The sequence below is a fragment of the Nematolebias whitei genome, chromosome 13 (assembly GCF_014905685.2).
Source record: "Nematolebias whitei isolate Nwh7 chromosome 13, NemWhi1, whole genome shotgun sequence".
Lineage (NCBI taxonomy): Eukaryota > Metazoa > Chordata > Actinopteri > Cyprinodontiformes > Rivulidae > Nematolebias > Nematolebias whitei.
Window position 1 is genome coordinate 5,178,800 of NC_056510.1, and position 12,382 is coordinate 5,191,181.

Below are 12,382 nucleotides of genomic sequence, written 5' to 3' on the forward strand. Positions count from 1 at the left end.
GAGGAGGTGACAGCTCTGAGAGAGGAGTTGGAGAGAGAAAAAGATCAGGCAAAGGAGGAGCTGAGACGTAACAGAGAGGAGGTGACAGCTCTGAGAGAGGAGGTGGAGAGAGAAAAGGATCAGACAAAGAAGGCGCTGAGACGTAACGGAGAGGAGGTGACAGCTCTGAGAGAGAAGGTTGAGAGGGAAAAAGATCAGGCAAAGGAGGAGCTATGTAAGAGGGAACAAGCAATAATGGCTCTCAAAGAGGTGCAGAAGGAGAAGGACAAGGCACAGGAGGAGCTGAGGAAGAATAGAGAGGAGGTGACAGCTCTGAGAGAGGAGGTGGAGAGTGAAAAGTTCCGGGCACAGGAGGAGCTGAGACGTAACAGAGAGGAGGTGACAGCTCTTAGGGAGGAGATGTCTAAGGGACAAAGAGAAAAGGTGGAGGAGCTGAAGAATTTTGAGGGAGAGATAATGGTTCTGAAAGAGGAGGTACAAAAAAAGCAAAAAGAGAAAGACGAGGCCCAAGAAGAGTTCCAGAGGGAACTTAGAAAGAGGGAGGAGGAGTGGAGTTGGAAGGAGTTGAAGAACAAGAAAGTTCAGGAGTGGAAGCAGCTGGAGGAGGTGCAGCAGGAGCTGATGAGGAGCAAGTGTGAAGTGTTTGTACTTAAAGAAGAACTTGAAAAAGAGCAAAAAGAGAAGGAGGTGAAGGAACAGCTGATGAAGAGAAGTGCCAAGGTGCAGGCGGAACTCAGCAAGAATAAGAAGGAGTTGATGGTCATCACAGAGGAGGTGCAAAAAGAGAAGGAGCTGCTGAAAGAGAAGTTAGCAATTGTAGAGATGGAAGTGCTGACTTGCAGAGAGGAGGTGCAGATGGAACATAGGAGGAGTGAGGTGGAATTATCTCTACTCAGAGAGGAGGTAAAGAAGGAGCAGAGGGAAAAGCTTGAATCACAGGAGGAGCTGAAGAAGAGGAGAAACAATATCATCATCCTTGAAGAGGAGGTGAAGAAGGAGTGCAGAAGGAGAGAGGAGGTACAGGACGAACTGAGAGGAGTGCAACAGAGTGTGGATGTGATGGAGAAGAGCCTCAGCTCCCTCAGAAGTCAGGTACAGGAACAGTAAAGGTTGCAGCGGAGGAGGAGCAAGAGGAGGTGATATGAAACGGTTTGTTCTGTTTCAGGTGTTGCATCTGAGTTGTAGCAGGGAGCGAGCACAGCAGGAGGTGAAGGAGAAGGAGGAGGAGAAACAGCAAATGAAGGAGGGTCTGAAAGTGGCGCTGGATGAGATGATGAAGCTCAAGGTCCTCCTACAGGTACAGCACCTCCTTCTGGATACAAATGCGTACACATCTGATGAGGAGTAATGTGAAGCGAATCATGTTTTACCTCTTTGACTCCTCAATCAGGAGAGCCATGCAGAGGGGGAGCGTCTGAGGAGCACACTGGAGAAGAAAAAGAAGGAGGTAGAGAAGATCAAAGAGGACAGCCAGCATGCAGTCAGGGAGGAGGTGGAGAAACAAGGAGAAGTGGAGGAGCTGAGAGCCCGAGTCAAGAGCCTGGAGCAGAGGAGGAGGGAGCTAGTTGAGGAGCTGGAGACAGCTGAGGGGAGGAGGAGGAGTACAGTAGAAGAGCTGAAAAAGGAGCAGGAGTTGAAGCTAAAAGCTCTCCACACAGAAACCCAGACACTGAGGAGGAAACAGGAGGAGGTGGAAAAAGAGTGGAGGTCCAGAGTGGAGGAGAAAGATATAAAGTTAAATGAGGTGTGGAGGAAGGTGCAGGAGAGTCGGGATGAGCTAAGCAAGGTCAAAACTTTGTTAGAGGAGCAGAAACCTCAGATATTCTCACAGGCTGCTGAGAACAAGGAGGAGCAGGAGTACACAGAAGGACAGAGGAGGAGGCAAAAAGGAGGAGGAGAGGTAAGTGTACAATAAAACTCTTTACTCCTGATTCTCCTGAATGAATCCCTCATAGTTGTACACAAGTTTGTTTTTCTTTTTAGGAAGAGGAGGAGGTCTCTCTGCTGCAGGAGGAGAAACGGATTAGGAGGCTGCTTCAGCAGAGAGAAGCTGAGGTACTCCGACTATTCTCCTCCACCAATCAGGCGTCTCTGTGGGTTGCAAACTGAGTTGTGTCCCTCATAGTTTGTTGCTGTTGGACAGGTGTACACTCTGACTCAGAGGAACCAGGAGCTGGAGGAGGACAGGGATCGGGTCCGTCTGGCCCTGGAGCAAACGGAGGCAGCTGTGATTGGCTACAGGGAGAGAGCCCACCAACGGGAGCAGAGTCTGGAGGCAGGGGCCAACACAGATGAGGTCAGTGTGTCTCTGATTGGTCCGACTGAGTCTTTCTTTGTACACAGACCTAAGGTACCTAGAGCTCTGCCAGGAACCCAGATGGTAAAGTCAGAACAGAACAAGCTTCCTTGTTGGACTGATGGTTCCAGTCCAAGTTTAAGCCCCACCCTTTTACCTGATGCAACAGGTCACTGACCTTATTAAATTAAAAAAACACACCTTCTGTAATGTTTTTCAGGTGTGACTCTTGTTGATTCCTTTAGTTCTCACCTTGCTGCTGTTTGTTCTATGATTCATTTTCTGACCTGATGAGCCAAAGAAGCACACACCTTAACACACCATGACTGTGTGGGGTGGAGTAGGCGGGGCTTCAAGCCCACATAACCTGCGCACAGACTCTGGTTCCAAAAGTACAAGATGGTAGCTTCTGTAAACTGGATCCTGCTGGATTCAGGTCTCAACAAGAAGGGAAGCTGGGACACTTTGTCCATAAAGTCTATGATACTGCAGCAGGAAGCAGTGTGGGACGGGACATTTACATCTGATGTCCTGATTGACCTGGACTGAAATGTTTGTCCACAGGTTGTGGGGAACAGACTGATGGTTCTGCAGCGTCTTATAGCTGAACTGGAGCTGGACAAGAAACGACAGGACAAGAAGATCTCCCATCTGGAAAACCAGAAAGACAAACTGAAGAGAGGTCGAGACTCACTGAGAGACACTCTGAGACAGGTAGAGACACTCTGAGACAAGCAGAGACAATCTGAGACAAGTAAAGACAATTTGAGACAAGTAGAGACACTCTGAAACAAGTAGAGACAATCTGAGACAAGCAGAGACAATCTGAGACAAGCAGAGACAATCTGAGACAAGTAGAGACAATCTGAGACAAGTAGAGCCACTGAAACAAATGGAGACCTATTGATTTGTTTGATTTTTTTTTTTTTTTTTATGTGTGTGTCTCAGGTGGAGGAGGAGCGTTGGAGGCTCAGGGAGCAGCTCACACACATCTCACAATCTCAGGTGAGACTCACACAGGTGTGTCAGTGTGTGTTCTAGACAAGAGCACTGCTCATGGTGAGTGTGTGTGTGTGTGTGTGTGTGTGTTTAGGAGTTTACAAACACCACAGAAGAAGTGCAGCTGCGGAACCGAGTGAAGGAGCTGGAAGACGAGGTGAGAGCACCGCAGAAGAAGAGTTTCACCCTCTGAGGGTGCATTCACACCAGCCCTGTTTAGTCCGCTTTAATCGAACTCTAGCTCGTTTTCCTAGAAAGTCCGGCTCGTTTAGGGAGGTGTGAACGCGCCATCGAACTCTGTCACGGAACAAAAAGGCAAACTCTGGCCCGGGCTAAAACCTAGGTCTCGGTCCGGTAGAAGCGAACTCCAGCGCGGTTCGAGTACAGTCTGAATGTAAACAGACTGGGTCCCGCTCCGCAGGGAAAACAAACACGCATTTCTCTGACCTCATATGGAGCCGTCAGCTGACTTGTGTGAAAAACAATATTCTCCGTGGTCTTCTGTCTCATCTTCTGCTCATGCTGAGTCCATTTTTGAAAAATGACAAAATATAACTCCTAAAACTGCTAAAACTTGATGCCACTTCGTTTTTATTTTTATTTACAGAAGAAGAAGAAGATGTGTCTTCAGAGGTTTTTGTGTCGTTTCTTTCAGTAGTTCTAGGTGCAGCGCCCCCACAGGCGAGCGGGGGAACAGGTTGCTTCAACAGGTTGACTCGACTGCACAGTGCAGTGTGAATGCAAACGCGCCAGCTCAAATGTAACAAAAGGTCATGAATATTGGTCCCGAACCGAGTCTATCGGACAGTCAGGTGTGAAAACGACCTGAGTGTCCATATAGACTGATGATGTCATTCTGTCTCCTCCTCCAGCTCAGTCAGCTCCGCCTCTCATTGGCTGAGGACCAGCAGCAGAGGGCGGAGTTTATCGAGCAGTCCTCCAGAAACAGCCAATGGCTGCTGTCCCTGAGAAACGACCTCACCAATTCTCTGGCTGCTGTCACACGCCACCCCGTCCCCACCGTCCTGGAGTCTGAGACGCATCGATTGGACCGCAGCCTGAGGGAGGAGGAGCTTAGGATCTCCCTCAGCCAATCACAATGACTGACCGTTAAGACCTGAAGAGTCGGAGTCTCTGCAGCTTCTGCACTTCCTGTTTGGGTCCATTGTGTCTTTGATCTAACAGACTGTTTTTATTGATCGACCAGAGTACGACAAAATAATGCACTGTCTAAGCAAACGTTCAGGTGTGGAACCAGAACCAGGTCCAGGTTAAACACATAACAGATGAAGTCCTGATCGTCTCAGTTCTTCTGTTCTTATGACTTGGTTGTTTTTATTTTTGTTTATTTATTTTAAAAAATAGTTATATTTCTCTTGATGCTCCAGTGTGAGGCCGACTGTGGATATTTTAATAAAAAACAAAGTTTTTTTTAATGTCAGTGCTGTTTTGTTACAGGGTTGTGTTGTTGATGTGTGTCTGTCCCTCGGCTCAGTGATAATCCTCAGTTATTTTTACCCCGTGTGGACCCCCCCCCACCCCCGCCTCAGCTGTGCCGCCACCTCTCAGACCTGTTGGGGCTCCACAGTTCTAGCAGAGGACCGTTTGGATCAGCAGCACCGAGCCTCAGGTACTGTGTTTCCTGTCAGTTGAGATGTGTTTGGGTTTATTTATTATTTATTTGCTCTTCACAAACTGCATGAACCTAAAGAGTTTATTTGTATCATGAAACTTCAGGATCATTTTACTGTCCATGCAAGTAACGTCTTTTTTTATTTATTTATTTTTTTTACATCAAGTCTGTTCACAAAAGAACAAACTTTAATGCATTAACATTTGGGGTATTGATTATGTTGCTGTTGATAATGGCAGGAAACGTTGAATCAAACCCTGGGCCTGACGTAGAGTCCACTTTTGCTACACCTGCTGGTTTTAAAGAATGGCCTCTGTTTTGTTCATTTCAGTGTAAGGAGCTTATTAACAAATGGATCTGGTTCCTATTTGAGCATTATCTACTGATGCTGACGTCATCGTGTTGTCTGAAGTGACTGAAATCTGAATCTGTACACAATCGGGAGGTTTCCTTCAATGGTTACAGTATTTTTAGGACTGATAGACCAAAAGATAGACCAGTTTGGCTGCTGCAGGACGCCTTCAGCTTCCAGTGAAGCTCCCATATTTGGCGCAGCTCGTTTCTGGACTGAATGCAATCCTGAGTAATCTGAACTGGAATCAGCTGCAGCTGATTCCAGATAAATTGAAAGCTCAGTGTGATGCTTTAATTCTGTTTCGGTCAGTAGTCCTAACAAACCAAACATCAAAGCCTGAAAAATCATCACTGAGCTCATATTGACTTTTTTTCCTTCTTTTGGCTCCTCCCTTTTTCAGGAGTCGCCACAACCAAGTAACTCGCACAAAGACTTGGCAATTGTTTTTACGCCGGATGTCCTTCCTGACACAAGCACAGACGGCTGAGCTACCACAGCCCTCTGTGTGGAGCAGAGAGCTGCCATCTAGATCACTGGCCCGCCGTTAACCTCTGCACCACCACTCCCCCATAGCTCATATTGACACATGTTCCCCATAAACAGTGGTGGGATGTAACAAAGTACAAGTACTTAAATACATTTTTCATGTGACTAACGTGAGCACTTTCAACTTTTACTCTACTACATTTTACATTAAGTATCTGTACTCTACTACACTACATTTCTATAATGCGTTGCGTTACAAGTTACATTCACTTTGCAGTTTTATTAATTTGTTCGTTAGTTTGAAAGTAACTAACGGTGAGAGGGGAGTTGGTCCATTGAATCACTGCAAAGTGGGCAGGTAACGTTAGACCCACCTTCAAGAAGAACTGGGCCAATGACGTATATTCTAGTATTTACGTTATTGATCTGGGTGCACCCACAGCACCACTAACACCCAAAATGGATTCCACCGCAGAGAGTCAGCCAGAAGATACTCACCACCCATGACCTTATTGAAAGATTATTGAAAGATTGTTGAAAGACTGTTCAGTGCAGCAGGACAGATTCTCTCCCTAAAGAGCCAGACTGGACTTAAAAAACTTTGAAAACCAACTTCTTCTGAACTTGAACAAGAAATTCTTGCTGCAATATTAAAATGTGTCAGTTCATGGGATGTTAGGAGACAAGAGATGTCTCGACACTCGGGTCCAAGTTTTGAAAATGGTGTCAGGAAGTTAAAATATTGTTCTCTATTGACCCAGAACAAGTTTGACTAGACAGTATTTTAACTAGAATTGATGACAAACTGGAGTTGAACTGATCAGAGCCTGTTCCTTTGTGTCTAATGCTTCTTTTTTCATCAGACAACTTTTACTTAAACGTGTTTACTGCAGTTAAAATGACACATTATTGGTTTTGATTTGTGTTAAACAAAAACTTTCAAAGGTATAATCCTCTTTCTTATTTTACTTAATGGCATTTAACTCGTCCCTGAAATTCTGACGCACAGAATCACAAGTCCAAGTGTGAACTGTGTCACAGAGTAAACACAATAAAAACATTAAAATGACACAACACTATTAATGTATTACAGAAAATATACAAACAGGCACACTTAATGATAGACCATTGTATTAGGTAATACATTCAGCAAGTACTTTTACTTTTAATACTTTCAAGTATTTTTAAAGGCAAGTACTTTTACTCAAGTAAAAACGTTAATGAGGTACTTTTACTAGAGTATATTTTTGTTTGTTTATTTGTACTTTTACTTAAGAATAGTGTTTGAGTACTTTCTCCACCACTGCCCATATATATACTGTATTTCTGCTGCAGAGTTTAATGACCTCAGTGATCACCGTGTCATCGCTGCAGTGAGAAACACTGCAACACCTAAATCTCAACCCGTGAAACATTTCTCCGAACAAGGTTTCATTCATGATCCAGGTCATCTGAGTTGGGACAGAACTTATGCAATCCCCGATACTGAACATGCTTGGAACTTCTTTCATAGTATCTTCATTAAAATAGTAAATAAACATGCTTCATTGATAACATTTAGGATAAGAGGTAGAAAAAATGCTTGGGTTTTTTCCTGAACTCTCCAATCTGCTTCAAGAGCGTAATTTACTATAGCAAGGGTGAAATTGGATCAGACTCTGGCTCAGTTTCAGGAGACTCCGTAATGCTTCAACAGTTGCTATAAGGAAACAAAAGCCCAATATTTTTTGTCCAAAGTTTCAAGAAACCCAAACAATCCACAGAAGTTCTGGAAGATCATCAAATTCTTAAAAGGAGATATGTTACTTAGAGCTCCAATTGCTTTCTGAAGGACTCAAGTTTTCTCCGACTGCCTGAGATGCTCGATTGCTTTAGGAGGCATTTTATTGCTTCAAGTTTTATTTTTGATTTTCTTAGTACTCCATAGAATTCATCCTGACAACCTTTTCATTTTTCCCTTTTAACATTTTCAAGGATACATAATAAATAATTAAACGTTTGAACTCAAAAAATTAGCAGGTCCAGATAAACTGGAAGCATTTTACTTTAAACAAGCAGTTGATTTTATTTAGTCTCCTCTGACATATATTTTTAATTTATCCCTCAGTTCAGTCCCTCTCTAAAGGTGTGGACTCGACCAATCTGAGTAACTGCAGGTCCATCTCCAAGCTGTCTGCATTGACCAAGGTTCTGGAGGCCTTGGTGAACAAGTGAAGGACTTTAACCTTTAATAGTATTTTAACTGGATTACAGTCTGGTTTTAGATGAATGCACAGTACTACTAGAGCAACTTTAAAAGTAATACAGTAAAGGATTTTATCGGTTCTTTAAATAAAAAGCAACACTTTGCACTGGTTTTATTCGTTTATCAAAGGCCTTTGATACAGCGACCATGACATTTTGTTGAAGAGGCTCTTTGACTTTGGACTTTCTCAGAAGCAGTTGAGTGGTTTAAGAATGACTTGTTTTTCAGGTCACAGTGTGTGTAGGTGGAAGGTCTTTCTGACACTAGTCTTCTGGTATCCAAGGGTGCTCCACAAGGCTCTGTCATAGGTCCTCTTCTTTTTATAATCTATATTAACAATTTAGATAGAAATGTGTAGTAATGCATATGGTGGCTCAGTTGGTTGAGCTGTTGTCTCTCAGTGAGAAGGTCGCCGGTTCAAATCCCGGCCCAGGACCTTTCTGGGTGGAGTTTGCGTGTTCTCTGTGTGCATGTGTGGGTTTTCTCCAGGTACTTCAGCTTCCTCCCACAGACCACAAACATGCATGTTAGACTGATTAGTAACTAAATTGTCTGTAAACTGAGCAGAACTGTAGAACATTTTGATGCTAACACTTAGTCTCTGTGTTCTGTAGGAGGTTCCACCATCCGAGTTCAGGGAACCAGCAGCTGTCGGTGAAGGTTTGGACTGGTCGATGGTGGGACAAAGAAGCAACAGAATCAGAACCGTAAAGAGATCCAATCGGCTCCTTCTCCCAGAAACAGGATCTCCTGTTTAATTTTTCCCTCATCATGACCGGAATCACAGAAGGGACTGAATTAACATGTGGACCCCAGATTAAGGAGACCAGAACCAGAGAGCTGAAACCGATTGGGTCCTACTCCACCCTGAGCACCATCGCCATCCAGACCAGCCGGACCCAGATCGTAATCTCCGTTCTGCAGGTACCAGAACCCAACAAGGTTCTCCAGACTGAAATGGGTTAAATGTTGAGGGGAACCAAAACTCCATCAGAACCTCCTCTGTAACAATCTGAGCTATGACAGAGCCAGACTCTTATTTTGAAGAAAATATGAGCTTTATTTTGAAACTTTTTCCTGTTTGCTGTTTCTGGTTTTGGACTTTAGGTTCTGAAACCTGCAGAATCTTTATAAGTTATAAACAGAACCGTGACGGATCAATAGAACAAAGAAAAACCTACTCCACCGACCCAGAACCTGCTGAGTCACTGATCGCCATGGTGATTCCCTCCTTTTTAAAAGAACAAAAAGGGAAGGGACTTGGTGAAAACAAACTCGTACTCCTTCTGCTGCAGGACTAGAAATCTGTGTCCCTGTTCCAGACCCAGTTTGATGGAGCTAATGTCGTGTTTGAAGCTGATGGAGGAGAGTTCTTTAAATATAAAATATTAAAACTTCTGCTGTTATTTTGAACTGCAGGTGGAGAACCAGACATTGAACCTTTTAGAACCAGTTTGACCAGAGATTTAAAGAAACTTAACCCCGCTGCTATACTGATTCCTTTGATCTCTAAATTCAAAACATGTAAATCATTTCAGTTTATCTGTATAGCGCTAAGTCACAACAGAAGTTGTCTCAGGGTAATGTTCAAAAATATTCACGTACAAAAAAACAAACAAAAAAACAATTGGATAAAGTTCTCTATGTAAGGAAATCAGCAGATTTCATTTAATCTTCATTTCGTCACAGTCTCCCATCTTAAGCAAGCACAGTGGCAACAGTGGAAAGGAAAAACTCCCTTTTAACAGGAAGAAACCTCCAGCAGAACCAGGCTCAGGACGAGCGGCCATCTGCTTCAAGTGGCTGGGTTTGAGAAAACTGGATGGAGAAACAAACAAACACAGAATGGCAGGTCCAGGTGTACTTTCTATAGGAAGAAAGAAAAAAAAAAGCATATTAAGATATAAATAATTACAAATATAAAATATGCATTTGTATTCATTTGTAATTATTCATTTGAGGATAGGTGATCAATTTGTCCTCCAGTAGTCTAAGCCTATAGCATTATAACTAAGGGATAGCTCAGGAAACCAAGCCAACACTAACTATAGGATAAAGGATTTATCAAAACTTAAACCTAATCTTAAAAGTAGACAAGGTGTCAGTCGCATGGACAGAAACTGGAAGTTGGTTCCACAAGAGAGGAGCCTGATAACTGAAAGATCTGCCTCCCATTCTGCTTTTGGAAACTCGAACCACAAGTAAACCTGCAGTCTGAAAGCAAAGTGGTCTTTTAGGAAAATATGGAACAGTAAGATCTGTAATATAAGATGGAGCTAGGTTGTTGAGAGCTTTGTAGGTTAGAAGTAAGATTTTGAATTTAATTCTGGACTTGACAAGGAGCCAATGGAGAGAAGCTAAAACTGGAGAGATATGATCTCTCCCAGTAACTCCAGTTAACTCTGGCAGCAGCATTTTGGATCAACTGAAGACTTTTTAAAGAAGTTTTGGACACACAGATAATAAACCATTGCAATAGTCAAGTCTAGATGTGACAAATGCATGGACCAGTTTTTCTGCATCATTTTTAGACTAAATGTTTCTATTTCAGCAATATTGAGCAGGTGGAGGAAAACTGTTCTGGTAACATTTTTAATGTGGGTGCTAAAAGACATCCTGATTTAAAAAAAATAACACCAAGGTTTTTAACTTTAGAACTGGAAGCCAAATTAATCAAGGTTCAAAGTTCTTTATTGTCATTCACATCACATGTGGTACATGTGAGAAAAAAATAATACATGAGGCAGAATGAAATTATTTACCCAGTTATACCCAAAAATAGCAAAATAAGAATATAAAGCATAAAGAAACAGTGTACAAAGATCTAAGATATACACTAAACACCAATAATATAAAATAATATGGTCTATTAAGCAACAACCTGAACATGCTATGCAGAGAAAGTAAAAGACTGCAAAACATATTCCTAAAATGCTCAGGTTAAAAAATAAAATAAAAAAAACCCCTCTGTCTTGTCTGAGTTTAAAAGCAGAAAACTAGGGATCATCCAGGTTTTTATGTCTTTAAGACATGCTTGTAATCTAAGTAGCTGATTGGATTCATTGGGTTTCATGGACAAATATAATTGTGTTGTGAGCATAACAATGAAAATTTATCCCATGCTGTTTAATAACTTTACCTAATGGAAACATATATAAAGTAAAGAGTATTTGTCCAAGCACTGAACCCTGAGGAACTCCATGACTAACTTTCGTGTATGAAGAAGATTCATTATTTACATTTACAAACTAGAATCTATCAGACAAATATGATTCAAACCATTTCTGTTCCTGTAATCCCAGTTTCATATTCAAGCCTCTGTAGTAAAATATTGTGATCAAATGCAGCACTGAGGTCCAACAGGACCAGTATAGGCTCAAGTCCCTTGTGTGAAGCCATGAGAATATCATTAGTAAATTTCACCAGTGCTGTTTCAGTGCTATGGTGAGCTCTAAACCCTCACTGAAACTCCTGTTTATTTCTTTGCAGATGTTCACGCAACTGACCTGCAACTATTTTCTCTAGAATTTTTAAGATGAATGTTAGATTAGATATAGGTCTATAAATGGCCAGAATTCTTGAATCAAGGTTTAATTACAGCAACCTTAAAATGCTGTAGAAACCATTCATTTAGAGACAAATTAAGCAGATTCAAAATGTGTGTATTAATTAGAGGAAATATCAGTCTGGTTGGGATGGGATCTAGCAGATGTGTGGATGGTTTGGATGAAGCTATTATTTTAGACAATTCAGAGACCTGACCAGGACAAAAACAATCCAAACATATGGTAATTCAGATTCTAGTGAGATTTATAAAGCTGCCTCATCTGACAGGGAACCAGAGGCAATAGTAAGAAGGATGGTTTGAATTATCTCTCTAATTGAATAATTTTATTCATGAAGAATCTCATGAAGTCATTACTGCTTATAGCTGAAGGGATACATGGCTCAGCAGAGATGGGACTTTTCATTAGTCCAGCTATGGTACTGAACAGAAACCTGGGGTTATTTTTATTCTCATCTATTAAAGATAAATAATATACAGTTCTAGCTTTACGGAGAGCTTTCTTATATGTTAGCAGGCTATCTCTCCAAGTTAAATAAAAGTCAGATCAGATTAAAATTTTTAAATGAGTATTTTTCTGACAGGCGAGTTGAACTGAGAGCTGCTGGAGGTCATCCAGTCTGTCAAAGAGATGTTCCTCTTTTAGCTCCAACTATTTACTGATGCCCGGCTCTGTGTGTGTGTTATCAGGCGTCACCTCGTGTCTTTTTACGGTCAACATGCCTCAGATACCGGATCATCCAGAGGGACGCTCCAACACAAGCACACAGTTTGTTCTGGTAGAAAACAGCTGAGGAAAAACA

General features: G+C 42.2%; 2 protein-coding genes across 2 annotated transcripts in view; both read left to right on the forward strand.

Moving 5' to 3' along the window:
- si:dkey-230p4.1 (trichohyalin) overlaps window positions 1-4,401 on the forward strand; it is a 15,090-nt gene extending 10,689 nt beyond the window's left edge. The window contains 8 exon segments of the mRNA XM_037687161.1: window positions 7-1,092; window positions 1,166-1,297; window positions 1,391-1,900; window positions 1,984-2,055; window positions 2,144-2,296; window positions 2,861-3,070; window positions 3,420-3,452; window positions 4,168-4,401. Coding sequence (XP_037543089.1) covers window positions 7-1,092; window positions 1,166-1,297; window positions 1,391-1,900; window positions 1,984-2,055; window positions 2,144-2,296; window positions 2,861-3,070; window positions 3,420-3,452; window positions 4,168-4,398 — 2,427 coding nt within the window. The 3' untranslated portion in view covers window positions 4,399-4,401.
- A 4,384-nt stretch (window positions 4,402-8,785) lies between these two features.
- ccdc141 (coiled-coil domain containing 141) overlaps window positions 8,786-12,382 on the forward strand; it is a 16,409-nt gene continuing 12,812 nt past the window's right edge. Inside the window, exon 1 of the mRNA XM_037687162.1 lies at window positions 8,786-8,938. Coding sequence (XP_037543090.1) covers window positions 8,786-8,938 — 153 coding nt within the window. The remainder of the gene's footprint in view (window positions 8,939-12,382) is intronic.